Consider the following 19,917-nt stretch of genomic DNA (forward strand, 5'->3'; position numbering starts at 1 on the left):
CCAGTGACTGCATTTGATTGGTGAAACGGAGTCAAACGTCACCAGTGACTGCATTTGATTGGTGAAACGGAGTCAAACGTCACCAGTGACTGCATTTGATTGGTGAAACGGAGTCAAACGTCACCAGTGGCTGCATTTGATTGGTGAAACGGAGTCAAACGTCACCAGTGACCGCATTTGATTGGTGAAACGGAGTCAAACGCCACCAGTGACCGCATTTGATTGGTGAAACGCAGTCAAACGTCACCAGTGACTGCATTTGATTGGTGAAACGGAGTCAAACGTCCCCAGCGACTGCATTTGATTGGTGAAACGGAGTCAAACGTCACCAGCGACTGCATTTGATTGGTGAAACAGAGTCAAACGTCACCAGTGACTGCATTTGATTGGTGAAACGGAGTTAAACGTCACCAGTGACTGCATTTGATTGGTGAAACAGAGTCAAACGTCACCAGCGACTGCATTTGATTGGTGAAACGGAGTCAAACGTCACCAGCGACTGCATTTGATTGGTGAAACGGAGTCAAACGTCACCAGTGACTGCATTTGATTGGTGAAACGGAGTCAAACGTCACCAGTGACTGCATTTGATTGGTGAAACGGAGTCAAACGTCACCAGTGACTACATTTGATTGGTGAAACGGAGTCAAACGTCACCAGTGACTGCATTTGATTGGTGAAACGGAGTCAAACGTCACCAGTGGCTGCATTTGATTGGTGAAACGGAGTCAAACGTCACCAGTGACTGCATTTGATTGGTGAAACGGAGTCAAACGCCACCAGTGACTGCATTTGATTGGTGAAACGGAGTCAAACGTCACCAGTGACCGCATTTGATTGGTGAAACGGAGTCAAACGCCACCAGTGACTGCATTTGATTGGTGAAACGGAGTCAAACGTCACCAGCGACTGCATTTGATTGGTGAAACGGAGTCAAACGTCACCAGTGACCGCATTTGATTGGTGAAACGGAGTCAAACGCCACCAGTGACTGCATTTGATTGGTGAAACGGAGTCAAACGTCACCAGCGACTGCATTTGAATGGTGAAACGGAGTCAAACGTCACCAGTGACCGCATTTGATTGGTGAAACGGAGTCAAACGCCACCAGTGACTGCATTTGATTGGTGAAACGGAGTCAAACGTCACCAGCGACTGCATTTGATTGGTGAAACGGAGTCAAACGTCACCAGCGACTGCATTTGATTGGTGAAACGGAGTCAAACGTCACCAGTGGCTGCATTTGATTGGTGAAACGGAGTCAAACGTCACCAGTGGCTGCATTTGATTGGTGAAACGGAGTCAAACGTCACCAGTGACTGCATTTGATTGGTGAAACGGAGTCAAACGTCACCAGTGACTGCATTTGATTGGTGAAACGGAGTCAAACGTCACTAGTGACTGCATTTGATTGGTGAAACGGAGTCAAACGTCACTAGTGACTGCATTTGATTGGTGAAACGGAGTCAAACGTCACCAGTGGCTGCATTTGATTGGTGAAACGGAGTCAAACGCCACCAGTGACCGCATTTGATTGGTGAAACGGAGTCAAACGTCACCAGTGACTGCATTTGATTGGTGAAACGGAGTCAAACGTCACCAGTGACTGCATTTGATTGGTGAAACGGAGTCAAACGCCACCAGTGACTGCATTTGATTGGTGAAACGGAGTCAAACGTCACCAGCGACTGCATTTGATTGGTGAAACGGAGTCAAACTTCACCAGTGACTGCATTTGATTGGTGAAACGGAGTCAAACGTCACCAGCGACTGCATTTGATTGGTGAAACGGAGTCAAACGTCACCAGTGACCGCATTTGATTGGTGAAACGGAGTCAAACGCCACCAGTGACTGCATTTGATTGGTGAAACTGAGTCAAACGTCACCAGTGGCTGCATTTGATTGGTGAAACGGAGTCAAACGTCACCAGTGACTGCATTTGATTGGTGAAACGGAGTCAAACGCCACCAGTGACTGCATTTGATTGGTGAAACGGAGTCAAACGTCACCAGTGACTGCATTTGATTGGTGAAACGGAGTCAAACGCCACCAGTGACTGCATTTGATTGGTGAAACGGAGTCAAACGTCACCAGCGACTGCATTTGAATGGTGAAACGGAGTCAAACGTCACCAGTGACCGCATTTGATTGGTGAAACGGAGTCAAACGCCACCAGTGACTGCATTTGATTGGTGAAACGGAGTCAAACGTCACCAGCGACTGCATTTGATTGGTGAAACGGAGTCAAACGTCACCAGCGACTGCATTTGATTGGTGAAACGGAGTCAAACGTCACCAGTGGCTGCATTTGATTGGTGAAACGGAGTCAAACGTCACCAGTGGCTGCATTTGATTGGTGAAACGGAGTCAAACGTCACCAGTGACTGCATTTGATTGGTGAAACGGAGTCAAACGTCACCAGTGACTGCATTTGATTGGTGAAACGGAGTCAAACGTCACCAGCGACTGCATTTGAATGGTGAAACGGAGTCAAACGTCACCAGTGACCGCATTTGATTGGTGAAACGGAGTCAAACGCCACCAGTGACTGCATTTGATTGGTGAAACGGAGTCAAACGTCACCAGCGACTGCATTTGATTGGTGAAACGGAGTCAAACGTCACCAGCGACTGCATTTGATTGGTGAAACGGAGTCAAACGTCACCAGTGGCTGCATTTGATTGGTGAAACGGAGTCAAACGTCACCAGTGGCTGCATTTGATTGGTGAAACGGAGTCAAACGTCACCAGTGACTGCATTTGATTGGTGAAACGGAGTCAAACGTCACCAGTGACTGCATTTGATTGGTGAAACGGAGTCAAACGTCACTAGTGACTGCATTTGATTGGTGAAACGGAGTCAAACGTCACTAGTGACTGCATTTGATTGGTGAAACGGAGTCAAACGTCACCAGTGGCTGCATTTGATTGGTGAAACGGAGTCAAACGCCACCAGTGACCGCATTTGATTGGTGAAACGGAGTCAAACGTCACCAGTGACTGCATTTGATTGGTGAAACGGAGTCAAACGTCACCAGTGACTGCATTTGATTGGTGAAACGGAGTCAAACGCCACCAGTGACTGCATTTGATTGGTGAAACGGAGTCAAACGTCACCAGCGACTGCATTTGATTGGTGAAACGGAGTCAAACTTCACCAGTGACTGCATTTGATTGGTGAAACGGAGTCAAACGTCACCAGCGACTGCATTTGATTGGTGAAACGGAGTCAAACGTCACCAGTGACCGCATTTGATTGGTGAAACGGAGTCAAACGCCACCAGTGACTGCATTTGATTGGTGAAACTGAGTCAAACGTCACCAGTGGCTGCATTTGATTGGTGAAACGGAGTCAAACGTCACCAGTGACTGCATTTGATTGGTGAAACGGAGTCAAACGTCACCAGTGGCTGCATTTGATTGGCGAAACGGAGTCAAACGCCACCAGTGACTGCATTTGATTGGTGAAACGGAGTCAAACGTCACCAGTGACTGCATTTGATTGGTGAAACGGAGTCAAACGCCACCAGTGACTGCATTTGATTGGTGAAACGGAGTCAAACGTCACCAGCGACTGCATTTGAATGGTGAAACGGAGTCAAACGTCACCAGTGACCGCATTTGATTGGTGAAACGGAGTCAAACGCCACCAGTGACTGCATTTGATTGGTGAAACGGAGTCAAACGTCACCAGCGACTGCATTTGATTGGTGAAACGGAGTCAAACGTCACCAGCGACTGCATTTGATTGGTGAAACGGAGTCAAACGTCACCAGTGGCTGCATTTGATTGGTGAAACGGAGTCAAACGTCACCAGTGGCTGCATTTGATTGGTGAAACGGAGTCAAACGTCACCAGTGACTGCATTTGATTGGTGAAACGGAGTCAAACGTCACCAGTGACTGCATTTGATTGGTGAAACGGAGTCAAACGTCACTAGTGACTGCATTTGATTGGTGAAACGGAGTCAAACGTCACTAGTGACTGCATTTGATTGGTGAAACGGAGTCAAACGTCACCAGTGGCTGCATTTGATTGGTGAAACGGAGTCAAACGCCACCAGTGACCGCATTTGATTGGTGAAACGGAGTCAAACGTCACCAGTGACTGCATTTGATTGGTGAAACGGAGTCAAACGTCACCAGTGACTGCATTTGATTGGTGAAACGGAGTCAAACGCCACCAGTGACTGCATTTGATTGGTGAAACGGAGTCAAACGTCACCAGCGACTGCATTTGATTGGTGAAACGGAGTCAAACTTCACCAGTGACTGCATTTGATTGGTGAAACGGAGTCAAACGTCACCAGTGACTGCATTTGATTGGTGAAACGGAGTCAAACGTCACCAGTGACCGCATTTGATTGGTGAAACGGAGTCAAACGCCACCAGTGACTGCATTTGATTGGTGAAACTGAGTCAAACGTCACCAGTGGCTGCATTTGATTGGTGAAACGGAGTCAAACGTCACCAGTGACTGCATTTGATTGGTGAAACGGAGTCAAACGTCACCAGTGGCTGCATTTGATTGGCGAAACGGAGTCAAACGCCACCAGTGACTGCATTTGATTGGTGAAACGGAGTCAAACGCCACCAGTGACTGCATTTGATTGGTGAAACGGAGTCAAACGTCACCAGCGACTGCATTTGATTGGTGAAACGGAGTCAAACGCCACCAGCGACTGCATTTGATTGGTGAAACGGAGTCAAACGCCACCAGTGACTGCATTTGATTGGTGAAACGGAGTCAAACGTCACCAGCGACTGCATTTGATTGGTGAAACGGAGTCAAACGTCACCAGTGACCGCATTTGATTGGTGAAACGGAGTCAAACGCCACCAGTGACTGCATTTGATTGGTGAAACGGAGTCAAACGTCACCAGCGACTGCATTTGAATGGTGAAACGGAGTCAAACGTCACCAGTGACCGCATTTGATTGGTGAAACGGAGTCAAACGCCACCAGTGACTGCATTTGATTGGTGAAACGGAGTCAAACGTCACCAGCGACTGCATTTGATTGGTGAAACGGAGTCAAACGTCACCAGTGACCGCATTTGATTGGTGAAACGGAGTCAAACGTCACCAGTGACCGCATTTGATTGGTGAAACGGAGTCAAACGTCACCAGTGACTGCATTTGATTGGTGAAACGCAGGTCTGCGATAGATCCTACTTTGAAGGTCTGTCTGACGAACCAAAACAAACAAAGCGTGCATTAACAGATGGATAAAAATCAGTAGCGAGTAGCGAGCTGAATGTAGATAAATGGAGCGGAGTAAAAGTAGCGTTTCTTCTCTATAAATATACTCAAGTATGTTGCATTAAAACTACTCTTAGAAGTGCAATTTATCCCAAAAGTTACTCAAGTAGATGTAACGGAGTAAATGTAGCGCGTTACTACCCACCTCTGCGAACGAGTTAGGTTTTTAGAACAGCTCTTTTAGGTAAAAATTGAGAACCGATTCCCAGTCGGGAGTCGTCTTTGTACAAAAATGTCCCACTCGGCATACAGTGCATGTGTGTACTTTTACTGCTGTACCAGCCAGCAGGAAATATTAGCGCCTGAAAAAAGTAGTTCAACAGGTAGTGTCTCACAGTTTACCATTCGTTTTGTGAGGAAATATTTCCGTTGCACTTAATCAGTATGGTTTTTATTGCGCAATAAAGTTGTTGGTTTTTTTTAATCAACCTAGTGATCTCATTGCCAAAGCACAGGGAAATGGCAACACCTAGTAGAAGAATGCCTACAACAGAAATGATGTGTTAGAATAATTTTCACAAATACATTGCTGGGATGTGTGCATTTGAATTATTATGGGCCTGCTGCAATGCCAGCGCCCATTCACACACTGCTAAGCATGTGAACGGGCGCTTGCAATGCAAACAGCCCATATTATTATTGCTCATACTACAACTTTTATTATAGTTCCGCACGTTTCTCTTACGCTTAATACGTGACGAGCCGGCCAACAAACCCCCCACATATGTTATACCGTCGGAAAGGTCTCGTTTGCACCGATGGGGGTACTCTAAATTGGGAACATTTCGTGTTACCACGGCGACACTATTCACGAATAAACCCCCCAAAAAATGGCCCAATTGAATGTGTACGCACTTTTATAATGGCGGATATTTCCAGCAGAACGCTCCAACCTGCGAGATTACCTGTGCAATCAATCAAAAAACCTCTTCTTGGAACTCAGCCATACTTTCACTTAGCTCGGTGCTTAACGTCTCATATTGTTCACACAATTGTTTACTTTAACCCTGGCTAAAACGTTTTGACGTCCAAAGTTTGGTTTTGGCTGGATGGCAATCGGAAGGAGGCGAGAGCCATCGGCCTTCCTCCATTAAAGCGGATGGCGTCCACTCTAATTTACCTGACCGTGGAAGCCCCCCCAATTTTTTTATTTTTTTTTGGTTAATAACTTGTCCTCACGGCCACATCTTTTATCCCACTGTAAATGTGTTTCGGTGAAAACGTTGACACGCATGTCCTCTCTCTGAAAATTTGACTTTTATGGAGGTCATGTGTCCCATTTCGCTTTGTTGTCCCTCAAAGCCAAGAAAGTCAGCTAAATCTCTCATAGACTCCAATGTTAGATGTCTGCGCCAAAAAACACAAATATTCTTATTTTCCTACTCGCTCTAACTCGGCCGTTTTTCCACTTATCGGAAATCTGACAACACCGGAACGTTCCTCAAACCCTTGAGGCGCTCACGGTTTTTACGAAAAGTCGATATCTCCAAGCTTTTGCCCACAATTAGACATTGTTCGGCATGAAGTTTTTCAACAAATCCTACATAAACTGTTTCCGGCGACCCCCGGCCAGAGAACCAGGGCGCAGATAGCAGGCCCATCAAAATTTCCGCGGGAATTTTCTAGTTATAAATCTACTTGTTATTATATTTTGCACTTATATGTACCAACAGTAGGGGTGTAACGGTACGTGTATTTGTATTGAACCGTTTCTGTACGGGGGGGTTCGGTTCGGTTCGGAGGTGTACCGAACGAGTTTCCACACGAACATATAAAGTAGCCGCCTAAGCTAAAGTCTTAACAAGCTGCTCCGCTTCCTTCTGCCTGTCTGTCAGTACTCTACACAGCACCCAGCATTGTCCCACCCACACAATAATCTGATTGGTTACAAACAGAGCGGTAACAGCCAATCAGCAGTGCGTATTCAGTGCGCATGTAGTCAGTGCTTAGCGTTTAGCAGGTTATCATCAGGCTGCGGACTCTCTACAAATTATAATAAACACCTCCCTGTCAACTACGAGTAACATCACTATGAGCCCGTTGACGTTCTAGAAACATAAACGGCAGCTTCAGCTCACTCGCAGTCCTGGCTTGAGGTGAAGGCTAATTCGCTTTTAGCGTAACGTTAGCTCATTTTGCGGTGTGTGTGTGTGTTACGGACAGCAAAGCCCTGTCTGTCTGTTATTTCACTTGACCTTTTTCTGTGTTGATTAAGCTGTGTTGAAGCAGCAAAAAAGGACATTATGTTAAATGAAGAGTTTCTGTCTCTGATAGTTGATATAATGTAACTGCATGATAAAGCCTACATGAACTCCATGGTGTTCAGGGATGAATAGTCTCTCCTATTGCTATTGTACCATTTTTTCAGCTATAGTTACATTAATCATTAGTAATGTAGCAGCCTAGTTTTGAATGGCAGGGTCCCTGCTATCACATGTTGATAAAAATATAACATTTACATAATAAAAATCAACTACAGGCTTCCCAAATGCTGTAATAAATCAAGCATGATGAGTTGACTTGAAACTGCTTAATGTTGCACTTTTTATATGTAGAAGAAAAGTTTTGTCATTTTATTTAATCCGAGCAACAACTTGAGGCAGTTTAATGTTGATTAACGTGGGCAGAATTATTATAGTGTTCCCAATGTTAAAAGGATAAAGCCATTGTTTACAAATTTGGTAAATAAATAACCAAAAAATGTATATTTTGTTGTTTTCTTACTGTACCGAAAATGAACCGAACCGTGACCTCTAAACCGAGGTACGTACCGAACCGACATTTTTGTGTACCGTTACACCCCTGACAAACAGTGAGAGTTTTCTAGATAATTTAGAGAAAACAATACATAAACAAAATAAGCATGTATATGACTTTCTACAAACCAAAGATCTAATTGAGGACTCTGACCACTGCATTTTAATACAAAGATTGTAAAACAAACCGTCTCCAATCCTGTTTGTTAGACATATTAAGTTTGTTTCTATCGCCAGGAGAGTATCTGTGCACGGTAAAGTCAGTCATGGCGTCACGCAGGCATTCGTGCTTCGACTGTTGAAGCACGAATTCATGTGAGGTATTCACATCAACACGTCAGGCACTGTTATTGAATAGTATGTTCTTAAAGTTACGCAGACAACACCCTACTTAAGTCATCAAGCAAACTAATCTGCAATTAAAACTCTAGGTGTGTATTAAAGACTTTAAGAACTGGCTTACTTCCAATTGGGAACAGTGACATATAAACGGCACTTGGCTTTACACTCGTGCAGTTAGTAATCTTACATTTCATCAGGCTCTTTTCTTGAACTATTATTGAAGTATCAAGAGCAGCAGTTTTTTTTACTTGTAAAATATCAAAACTAAAAAACTAGTCCTTGATTTTGTGACAAAATTGTATGTCCAATATTAAAAGACACTTTTGAACAGCTTCACAAGTCTGCTACAGACTAAGCCGGGGGTCAGCAACCTGTGGCTCTTTAGCCACTTCCTCGACCGCTTTCAGAGATGTGTGAAAATGGAAAAAGATGAAGAAAACATTTTTAGTTTAAATATATTTTCTGTAGGACAAACATGACACAAGCCTTCCTAATTGTTAGAAATTACCCTGTATACGTTAAACATGCTTCACAGATGAGAGTATTTGGCAAGCACCGTTTTGTCCTACTAATTTCAGCGATCCTTGAAGTCCCCGTTTGTTTACATGTACAACTTTCTCCGACTTTGTCCACCAAACGTTGTATACTGTGTGTGAATGCACAAAGGTGCGCTTTGTTGATGTTATTGACTTGTTGGAGTGCTAATCAGGCATATTTGGTCAGTGCATGACTGCAAGCTAATCGATGCTAACATGCTATTTAGGCGAGCTGCATGTACATATTGCATCATTATGCCTAGTTTGTAGGTATATTTGAGCTCATTTAAATTCCTTTACTTTTGTCGTCTGTGTATTTAATTTATATTTGCATGTCTCATGACTAGGGATGTCCGATAATGGCTTTTTGCCGATATCCGATATTCCGATATTGTCCAACTCTTTAATTACCGATACCGATATCAACCGATACCGATATCAACCGATATATGCAGTCGTGGAATTAACACATTATTATGCCTAATTTGGACAACCATGTATGGTGAAGATAAGGTACTTTTTAAAAAAATAAATAAAATAAGATAACTAAATTAAAAACATTTTCTTGAATAAAAAAGAAAGTAAAACAATATAAAAACAGTTACATAGAAACTAGTAATTAATGAAAATGAGTAAATATTAACTGTTAATGGTTAGTACTATTAGTGGACCAGCAGCACGCACAATCATGTGTGCTTACGGACTGTATCCCTTGCAGACTGTATTGATATATATTGATATATAATGTAGGAACCAGAATATTGATAACAGAAAGAAATGGGGGGAGGGAAGTTTTTTGGTTGGTGCACTAATTGTAAGTGTATCTTGTGTTTTTTATGTTGATTTAATAAAAACAATTTAAAAAACCAAAAATAAAAAAAACGATACGGATAATAAAAAAACGATACCGATAATTTCCGATATTACATTTTAACGCATTTATCGGCCGATAACATATTATCTGTGCGTAATATTGGCTGCATTTCTGTTTGTGTGCCGTGTTGTTCCAGACCACAGCAAACGTTACCCAGCTTGCAAAGATTGTAATAAATCCATTAAAAGAAGACAGCCTACAGTTTTCCTTTAACTTGGACACACATCTAAGATCTCTCAAACTCGCATCTACCTTTTCCCACCTTCTGCGGGGGTGAGTGGCGACCCATCAGTGCTCCTGTTCTGAAACCCTGTACAATGTTGTCTAATCTTGTACAGGTTTGTGCCGAAACACTTTTTTTTTTGTACCTTTGTAATCACAACAAAGATCACTCCATTCCAAATGATTTCAATTGATGCGTTTTGGTGTGGCTTTTTATTTTTTTGAATGTTTATCATTGTAGCAATATGGTTGTTAAAGTTAAGGATTTTTGTGATTTCTGATCATTTGTGAGGGCACCAAAAGGACTTCTGTGTGCGTGTGCTTGTTGTTATTTAGCTTGTTAATAAAGAGATACCCCCTTGTTATGTTTGTTTTACAAACCCCGTTTCCACATGAGTTGGGAAATGGTGTTAGATGTAAATATAAACGGAATACAATTATTTGCAAATAATTTTCAACCCATATTCAGTTGAATATGCTACAAAGACAACATATTTGATGTTCAAACTGATAAAAAAATTTTTTTTGCAAATAATCATTAACTTTAGAATTTGATGCCAGCAACACGTGACAAAGAAGTTGGGAAAGGTGGCAATAAATACTGATAAAGTTGAGGAATGCTCATCAAACACTTATTTGGAACATCCCACAGGTGAACAGGCTAATTGGGAACAGGTGGGTACCATGATTGGGTATAAAAGTAGATTCCATGAAATGCTCAGTCATTCACAAACAAGGATGGGGCGAGGGTCACCACTTTGTCAACAAATGCGTGAGCAAATTGTTGAACAGTTTAAGAAAAACCTTTCTCAACCAGCTATTGCAAGGAATTTAGGGATTTCACCATCTACGCTCCGTAATATCATCAAAGGGTTCAGAGAATCTGGAGAAATCACTGCACGTAAGCAGCTAAGCCCGTGACCTTCTATCCCTCAGGCTGTACTGCATCAACAAGCGACATCAGTGTGTAAAGGATATCACCACATGGGCTCAGGAACACTTCAGAAACCCACTGTCAGTAACTACAGTTGGTCGCTACATCTGTAAGTGCAAGTTAAAACCCTCCTATGCAAGGCGAAAACCGTTTATCAACAACACCCAGAAACGCCGTCGGATTCGCTGGGCCTGAGCTCATCTAAGATGGACTGATACAAAGTGGAAAAGTGTTCTGTGGTCTGACGAGTCCACATTTCAAATTGCTTTTGGAAACTGTGGACGTCGTGTCCTCCGGACCAAAGAGGAAAAGAACCATCCGGATTGTTATAGGCGTAAAGTTGAAAAGCCAGCATGTGTGATGGTATGGGGGTGTATTAGTGCCCAAGACATGGGTAACTTACACATCTGTGAAGGCGCCATTAATGCTGAAAGGTACATACAGGTTTTGGAGCAACATATGTCGCCATCCAAGCAACGTTACCATGGACGCCCCTGCTTATTTCAGCAAGACAATGCCAAGCCACGTGTTACATCAACGTGGCTTCATAGTAAAAGAGTGCGGGTACTAGACTGGCCTGCCTGTAGTCCAGACCTGTCTCCCATTGAAAATGTGTGGCGCATTATGAAGCCTAAAATACCACGAGGGAGACCCCCGGACTGTTGAACAACTTAAGAATGGGAAAGAATTCCACCTGAGAAGCTTCAAAAATGTGTCTCCTCAGTTCCCAAACCTTTACTGAGTGTTGTTAAAAGGAAAGGCCATGTAACACAGTGGTGAACATGCCCTTTCCCAACTACTTTGGCACGTGTTGCAGCCATGAAATTCTAAGTTAATTATTATTTGCAAAAAAAAAAAAGAAGTTTATGAGTTTGAACATCAAATATCTTTTCTTTGTAGCATATTCAACTGAATATGGGTTGAAAAGGATTTGCAAATCATTGTATTCCGTTTATATTTACATCTAACACAATTTCCCAACTCATATGGAAACGGGGTTTGTAGATACACTATTGCATAGCAGGGATTCCTAACGTTTTTGACCTCGAGGCTCAACTTTTCCACTACACAGGGGCCCGGGACCCCTCAAATATTAACATTAATCTATAGAAGAAGACAGCCTACCGTGTCCTTTAAAGACCTACTGAAATGAATTTTTTTTATTTAAACGGGGATAGCAGATCCATTCTATGTGTCATACTTGATTATTTTGCGATATTGCCATATTTTTGCTGAAAGGATTTAGTAGAGAACAACGACGAAAAAGTTCGCAACTTTTGGTCTCTGATAAAAAAAGCCTTGCCTGTACCGGAAGTAGCGTGACAACACCGGAGGGCGGACTGCTCATATTTTCCTATTGTTTACACCAGCAGCGAGAGAGATTCGGACCGAGAAAGCGACGATTACCCCATTAATTTGAGCGAGGATGAAAGATTCGTGGATGAGGAACGTGAAAGTGAAAGACTAGCGTGCAGTGCAGAACGTATCTTTTTTCGCTCTGACCGTAACTTAGGTACAAGCTGGCTCATTGGATTTCACACTCTCTCCTTTTTCTATTGTGGATCACGGATTTGTATTTTAAACCACCTCGGATATTATATCTTCTTGAAAATGAGAGTCGAGAACGCGAAATGGACATTCAGTGACTTTTATCTCCACGACAATACATCGGTGACGCACTTTAGCTACTGAGCTAACGTGATAGCATCGGGCTTTACTGCATATAGAAACAAAACAAATAAGTCCCTGACTGGAAGGATAGCCAGAAGATCAACAATACTACCAAACTTTGGACATGTAACTACACGGTTAATGCTTTCCAGCTTGGCGAAGCTTAGCTATGCTGTTGCTAACGACGCCATTGAAGCTAACTTAGCTACGGGACCTCGACAGAGCTATGCTAAAAACATTAGCTCTGCACCTACGCCAGCTCTCATCTGCTCATCACGACCCGCGCTCACCTGTGTTCCAGCGATCGACGGTACGACGACGGACTTCACCCGATCACCGATGCGGTCGGCGGCCCGGAGACGGAGGAAGTCAAGGTGAGGTTGTTCGGCTAGCGCGTCTGCTATCCTCAAAGTCCTCCTGGTTGTGTCGCTGTAGTCCGCCGCTAATACACCGATCCCACCTACAACTTTCTTCTTTGCAGTTTTCATTGTTCATTAAACAAATTGCAAAAGATTCACCAACACAGATGTCCAGAATACTGTGGAATTTAGCGATGAAAACAGACGACTTAAGCTGGCGACGGACCTATTCCAAGATGTCTGATTCAACTGTTTACGTCACGCGCATACGGCATCATATCTACACGTTTTCAACCAGAAGTGTCGCGGGAAATTTAAAATGGCACTTTATAAGTTAACCCGGACGTATTGGCATGTGTTGCAATGTTAAAGGGAAACTTCGGTTTTTTTCAACCTGGGCCCTGTTTTCATAATTTTTTCTGTATATGTGAGTGCTGGATAAAACATTTTTTGAGGTCGCGCCAGTATTGAGCAGGGCAGGCAGCCTCCAGCCCAGCTAACGCTCGTACACAGGGCAACTGGCTCTCGTCAAAATTCGGCCTATAAACATGCATTTTTTTCACACTGACAGGCTCAGATAGTTACAATGAGTGTCCGACAACATACTAGAAAGGAGAAATTAACGTATGTCTCTACCTTTAGCTGGAGATCGCTGTTTGTTGTGAGCTGTGTCCAAATCTCACCACGCTACAAATCTCGTTCCGAAATCTCGCGATAACTCGCGACAAAACACCGGTGGAAAAACAGTTACCATTGTTTTACTTTTATCCTTTTCTATAAAACTAAACTAACAGTCTTCGGTAACTTAGTCCAATACAAAATCACTTCGGTCGTCTCTCTTCACCTCAGTCAGGTAACTGTTTTTCCACCGGTGTTTTGTCGCGAGTTATCGCGAGATTTCGGAACGAGATTTGTAGCGTGGTGAGATTTGGACACAGCTCACAACAAACAGCGATCTCCAGCTAAAGGTAGAGACATACGTTAATTTCTCCTTTCTAGTATGTTGTCGGACACTCATTGTAACTATCTGAGCCTGTCAGTGTGAAAAAAATGCATGTTTATAGGCCGAATTTTGACGAGAGCCAGTTGCCCTGTGTACGAGCGTTAGCTGGGCTGGAGGCTGCCTGCCCTGCTCAATACTGGCGCGACCTCAAAAAATGTTTTATCCAGCACTCACATATACAGAAAAAATTATGAAAACAGGGCCCAGGTTGAAAAAAACCGAAGTTTCCCTTTAAGATTTCATCATTGATATATAAACTATCAGACTGCGTGGTCGGTAGTAGTGGCTTTCAGTAGGCCTTTAAGAAAAGGAACAATTAGCGACGTTCGAAGATTGTTTTGTCCACCGGGGAAGCTACTTGTGGCTATCACATCAATAAGGTAAATGCTAACTTAGTATCATCGCAGGCATCGCAGAGCGCCCCCTAAAGGGGTACATACGTACCGTCGTAAGTGAAGCCCATGAAGCCATAGGGACTGTTAAAGTGGGACAGTCTGTTCCACTCGCTCATGTTGATGTTGTCTTTGTGCAGGAACAAGCGAATGTTGGGAAGGAATCCCTTCCGGAAGCTCTCATCCTGGGAATTCCTGAGGGATTGTTGGCACGTCTAGGTAAAAAAAAAAAATTTTTTAAATGCCCGCCCGTTTAGTTGTTAAATGATTCAATTCAGTCACTTCTCTTCTTCTCTCTTACCGACTGTCTGGGTGCAGCATCCTGGTTGTAAACGTCGTCAAAATCCCACACTGGAGACTTTGAGAAGTTTTGTGGCAGCAGGATGGGCATGGGGGTCTCGGGATTGGTCCCTTGCTCACTTTCCACCTATGTGGGGCGCGTGGAGGTCACCGTTGAGTCGTACTTTGCTTCACTGAATACCGTGGAGCTTACCTTCTGAGCCCGGCCGGTGGAATTCGTCTCGGACCAACGGCCCGCCATGACCAGATCCAATTTCCTTGAGAAAGTGGTCCAGGTAGGTGGACTAAAGACAGGAGAAAAGAATGTGGAAAGAATGAATAAGCTCCAGCAAGGGTGTCCAAACTTTTCACAAAGTGCAGCATTCCGGACCAATTTGGGTTGAATCGGGGTAGAATGTTTGTAATCGAGAGAAAGTTGATGTGTATTTTGTTCATAGCATTTAAGTAGCTCGCCAGTGTTAGCGTGTTAGTGAGTTCTGAAGTGTACGTTGCCCGGCAAAAAGGTTATCAAGCACAGGACACAAAACTACTTCTTTCATTTTAAAAGTTCAACTTGACTAGTTACTATAAAGTAGACCTGGGCAAATTAAGGCCCGGGGGCCGCATGCGGCCCGTTAAGCTTTTCAATCTGGCCCGCCGGACATTTCCAAATAAATTTTTTAGATCTTTAAGATGGAAACTATAGCTACCATTGATGTTTTCCAATGGCCGTAAGTCTTGAACTATATAAAGTATTTCAATGGTTGGAATCTGCACTTTTGCATGATATACTAGTTACTATGGTCATCTAATTAGTTACTGTAGTAATCTAATTAGTTACTATGTGTTAGAATAATTATACATAAGTTATCACACAACTCTTAAGCTTAAAGGCTGTTGCTATAGTTATTATCTATTGTGCTCTTTTCTGCTTCGTGCAAGGGCACACAACTTGTTATCTTCCACGGCATATGAGGGGGGGGGGGCCTCGCCGCAGATGTTTTCTTTGTTTTAGCCCGCTAACAGCCAAGGACTTCAAGCACCTCAACGAAGATGAGACGACTGCACGCAGACGAAGCAGAGACAAGGCGATCACAACGCCCCCAGCACATTCCGTCACGTATTGTGCGTACAGGAGCAGCTTTGCAAATATGTGTGACTACTCCTTTTAGAGGCAGCGTCAGTGATTTTAACTAGGGAACTCCTGAATAAATAGAGGAGCGCGTGGGGCTGTACCTTAGAGCAGTGGTCCCCAACCACCGGGCCGTGGCCCGGTACCGATCCGTGGACCGATTTGTACTGGGCCGCACAAGAAATTTAAATTAAAAAAAAAAAAAAATATTGTTTTTATTTTTTATTAAATCAACATAAAAAACACAATATATACATTATATATCAATATAGATCAATTCAGTCTGCAGGGATACAGTCCGTAAGCACACATGATTGTATTTTTCATGACATAACAATAATGTGTTAATTCCACGACTGTATATATCGGTATCGGTAATTAAAGAGTTGGACAATATCGGAATATCGGCAAAAAGCCATTATTGGACATCCCTTATCACAGACTAGTAAAAACAAACTGCGGATTGCAAAAAAAAAAAAAAGGCTGCCAGGACGCACTTTGGACACGCCTTACCTACAGTATCTAGCCCTAATTGGAGCAACAAAAAAAAGGATCCTTACCTGATGTCAAAGGACAATTCTGACTGATACACGACAAAAACCACAACCGCGAGCAGGAGGACAAGCAGCAAATTCCAAATCCTGAACGTGTGGCAGGCCATGGCTGAAGACGAGGGCGGCTCACCTTGCACCTGGCCGAGAGGACTGGATGTGACACCTGGTGACACCTGTCACAAGGCAGTGCCTCTATGCACACCCACACCATTATCATTCCTGATAAAATTAATTAGAATGCAACACTTTTTTGGCACTCAATATCCTAATGGTGCACGGATAGAAACACTTTCTTAGGTGACCTTAAATCTCTCCCCTGATGGCAGTGCGGTGAGCTTGAATGTCAAGTTGTCAGATATAGGGCACATACTAGATTTTTATGCTCCAATATTTATTATGTCATAATGTGTGAATGCTCCAAAGCATTCACACATTATGGTTTTCTACACCAAAATGCAAATCAATGTATTCTTCTTCTCCTTCTCCAGATTTTGGCACACTCTTCCTTGCACTTTTGTCAACCGATTCGAACCGTTCCAACTTCAAACTGTTCAGCCTATTCGGGAATCGCGGGCTTTCCCTTGAAAAATTCCAAAAAATTCCCAGATTTCCCAGAATTCCAGGTTTTCCGGGACATTATTCCCCCATTCAAAATGAATTGGCCATTTTTCAAACTTCCACAATTTCCCCATTTTTCAACCGATTCAAGCCATTCCACCTTCGACATATGCTAGACATTCTAACTATCATTTTTACAATTTCAAAAAAATTCCAGGAATTTCCAGGATTCCCAATTTTCCCAACCCTATTTTCCCCCTTTTTTCTGTCGACTACTCCTCCCACATTTTTCAACCCACTTGAATCATTCCACGGTCAAATCGTCCCTCTTAATCTGGACAAAAAACCGAGATGTTTTTTAAACTGGAAAAATTCCCGGTTTTCCCCAAATTCCAGGAATTCCGTTATACCATTTCTCAATTAAAAATGTTACTACTTCAACATTTCTCGACCGTTTTGAAAAATTCCAACACCAACCATTCAGAACATTCAAGTTTTTTACCATTTAAAAAAAATTCCTCTTTCCACGGAATTCCCAAATTTTTTCCGGGACATTTTCCCATTTAAAATTAATTGGACATTTTTCAAACTTCCGCAATTTCCACATTTTTCAACCGATTCAAACCATTCCACCTTCAACATATGCTAGACATTCTAACTATCGTTTTTACGATTTCAAAAAAATTCCAGGAATTTCCAGGATTCCCAATTTTCCCAACCCTATTTTCCCCCTTTTTTCTGTCGACTACTCCTCCCACATTTTTCAACCCACTTGAATCATTCCACGGTCAAATCGTCCCTCTTAATCTGGACAAAAAACCGAGATGTTTTTCGAACTGGAAAAATTCCCGGTTTTCCCCAAATTCCAGGAATTCCGTTATACCATTTCTCAATTAAAAATATTACTACTTCAACATTTCTCGACCGTTTTGAAAAATTCCAACACCAACCATTCAGAACATTCAGGTTTTTTACCATTTTTTAAAAAAAAATCCCTCTTTTCCCGGAATTCCCAAATTTTTTCCGGGACATTTTCCCATTTAAAATTAATTGGCCATTTTTCAAACTTCCACCATTTCCACATTTTTCAACAGATTCAAACCATTCCACCTTCAACATATTTCACTCATCCTGGATATTCAAACTATCATTGTTCCTAGTTCAAAAAAACTCCAGGAATTCCACTTTCTTCAAACCCTTTTTTCTGACAACTACTCCTTTCACATTTTTCAACCCACTTCAACCGTTCCACCGTCCAAACATTCCTCTTAATCAGGAAAAAATACAAAGTTGTTCTTTGAACTGGAAAAAATTCCCGGTTTTTCCGAAATACCTGGAATTCCTTAATACCATTTCTCAATTAAAAATGTTACTACTTCAATATTTCTCGGCCGATTTGAAAAAAATTCCAACACCAACCATTTCAACTCGTTCAGAATATTCAAGTCTTTTAACATTTTCCCCAAAATTCCCCAATTTCCATGAAATTCCCATTGAAATGAATGGGACTTTTTTCAAAGTTTCATCCAATTCAAACTGTTCCAACTCCAAAATATTCCGACTGTTCAAAATGATGTGCTCTCCTTCAACAATTTAAAAAAATTCCAGGATTTCCAAGACTTCACAGTTTTCAGGGACATTTCCCCCATTCAAAATGAATTGGCCATTTTTCAAACTTCCACAATATCCACATTTTTCAACCGATTCAAACCATTCCACCTTCAACATATGCTAGACATTCTAACTATAGTTTTTACAATTTCAAAAAAATTCCAGGAATTTCCAGGATTCCCAATTTTCCCAACCCTATTTTCCCCCTTTTTTCTGTCGATTACTCCTCCCACATTTTTCAACCCACTTGAATCATTCCACAGTCAAATCGTCCCTCTTAATCTGGACAAAAAACTGAGATGTTTTTCTAACTGGAAAAATTCCCGGTTTTCCCCAAATTCCAGGAATTACGTTATACCATTTCTCAATTAAAAATGTTACTACTTCAACATTTCTCGACCGTTTTGAAAAATTCCAACACCAACCATTCAGAACATTCAGGTTTTTTACCATTTTAAAAAAAAATCCCTCTTTCCCCGGAATTCCCAAATTTTTTCCGGGACATTTTCCCATTTAAAATTAATTGGCCATTTTTCAAACTTCCACAATTTCCACATTTTTCAACCGATTCAAACCATTCCACCTTCAACATATACTAGACATTCTAACTATCATTTTTACAATTTCAAAAAAATTCCAGGAATTTCCAGGATTCCCAATTTTCCCAACCCTATTTTCCCCCTTTTTTCTGTCGACTACCCCTCCCACATTTTTCAACCCACTTGAATCATTCCACGGTCAAATCGTCCCTCTTAATCTGGACAAAAAACCGAGATGTTTTTTGAACTGGAAAAATTCCCGGTTTTCCCCAAATTCCAGGAATTACGTTATACCATTTCTCAATTAAAAATGTTACTACTTCAACATTTCTCGACTGTTTTGAAAAATTCCAACACCAACCATTCAGATTTTTCAGGGTTTTTTTACCATTTTTAAAAAAAATCCCTCTTTTCCCGGAATTCCCAAATTTTTTCCGGGACATTTTCCCATTTAAAATTAATTGGCCATTTTTCAAACTTCCACCATTTCCACATTTTTCAACAGATTCAAACCATTCCACCTTCAACATATTTCACTCATCCTGGATATTCAAACTATCATTGTTCCTAGTTCAAAAAAATTCCAGGAATTCCCCTTTCTTCAAACCCTTTTTTCTGACAACTACTCCTTTCACATTTTTCAACCCACTTCAACCGTTCCACCGTCCAAACATTCCTCTTAATCAGGACAAAATACAAAGTTGTTCTTTGAACTGGAAAAAATTCCCGGTTTTTCCGAAATACCTGGAATTCCTTAATACCATTTCTCAATTAAAAATGTTACTACTTCAATATTTCTCGGCCGATTTGAAAAAATTCCAACACCAACCATTTCAACTCGTTCAGAATATTCAAGTCTTTTAACATTTTCCCAAAAATTCCCCAATTTCCATG

At 42.0% G+C, this 19,917-nt stretch overlaps 1 protein-coding gene across 3 annotated transcripts in view; it reads right to left on the minus strand.

Moving 5' to 3' along the window:
* Positions 1–19,917, minus strand: part of LOC133656245 (alpha-N-acetylgalactosaminide alpha-2,6-sialyltransferase 1-like) — a 45,963-nt gene that overhangs the window by 17,022 nt on the left and 9,024 nt on the right. For 2 of the 3 annotated variants that reach the window (XR_009827116.1, XM_062057191.1), the window contains exons 1-4: positions 16,322–17,063; positions 14,844–14,934; positions 14,652–14,777; positions 14,403–14,565 (exon numbers count right to left, since the gene is read on the minus strand). Coding sequence is in view for 2 of the 3 variants with exons in the window: in XM_062057191.1 (XP_061913175.1) it covers positions 14,403–14,565; positions 14,652–14,777; positions 14,844–14,934; positions 16,322–16,422 (481 nt within the window). In the remaining variant the exon portion in view is untranslated. Of the gene's footprint in view, positions 1–14,402; positions 14,566–14,651; positions 14,778–14,843; positions 14,935–16,321; positions 17,064–19,917 lie in introns of those variants that run through there. The other variant, XM_062057192.1, reaches the window with a different exon arrangement.

This window comes from Entelurus aequoreus, linkage group LG08, assembly GCF_033978785.1.
Source record: "Entelurus aequoreus isolate RoL-2023_Sb linkage group LG08, RoL_Eaeq_v1.1, whole genome shotgun sequence".
Lineage (NCBI taxonomy): Eukaryota > Metazoa > Chordata > Actinopteri > Syngnathiformes > Syngnathidae > Entelurus > Entelurus aequoreus.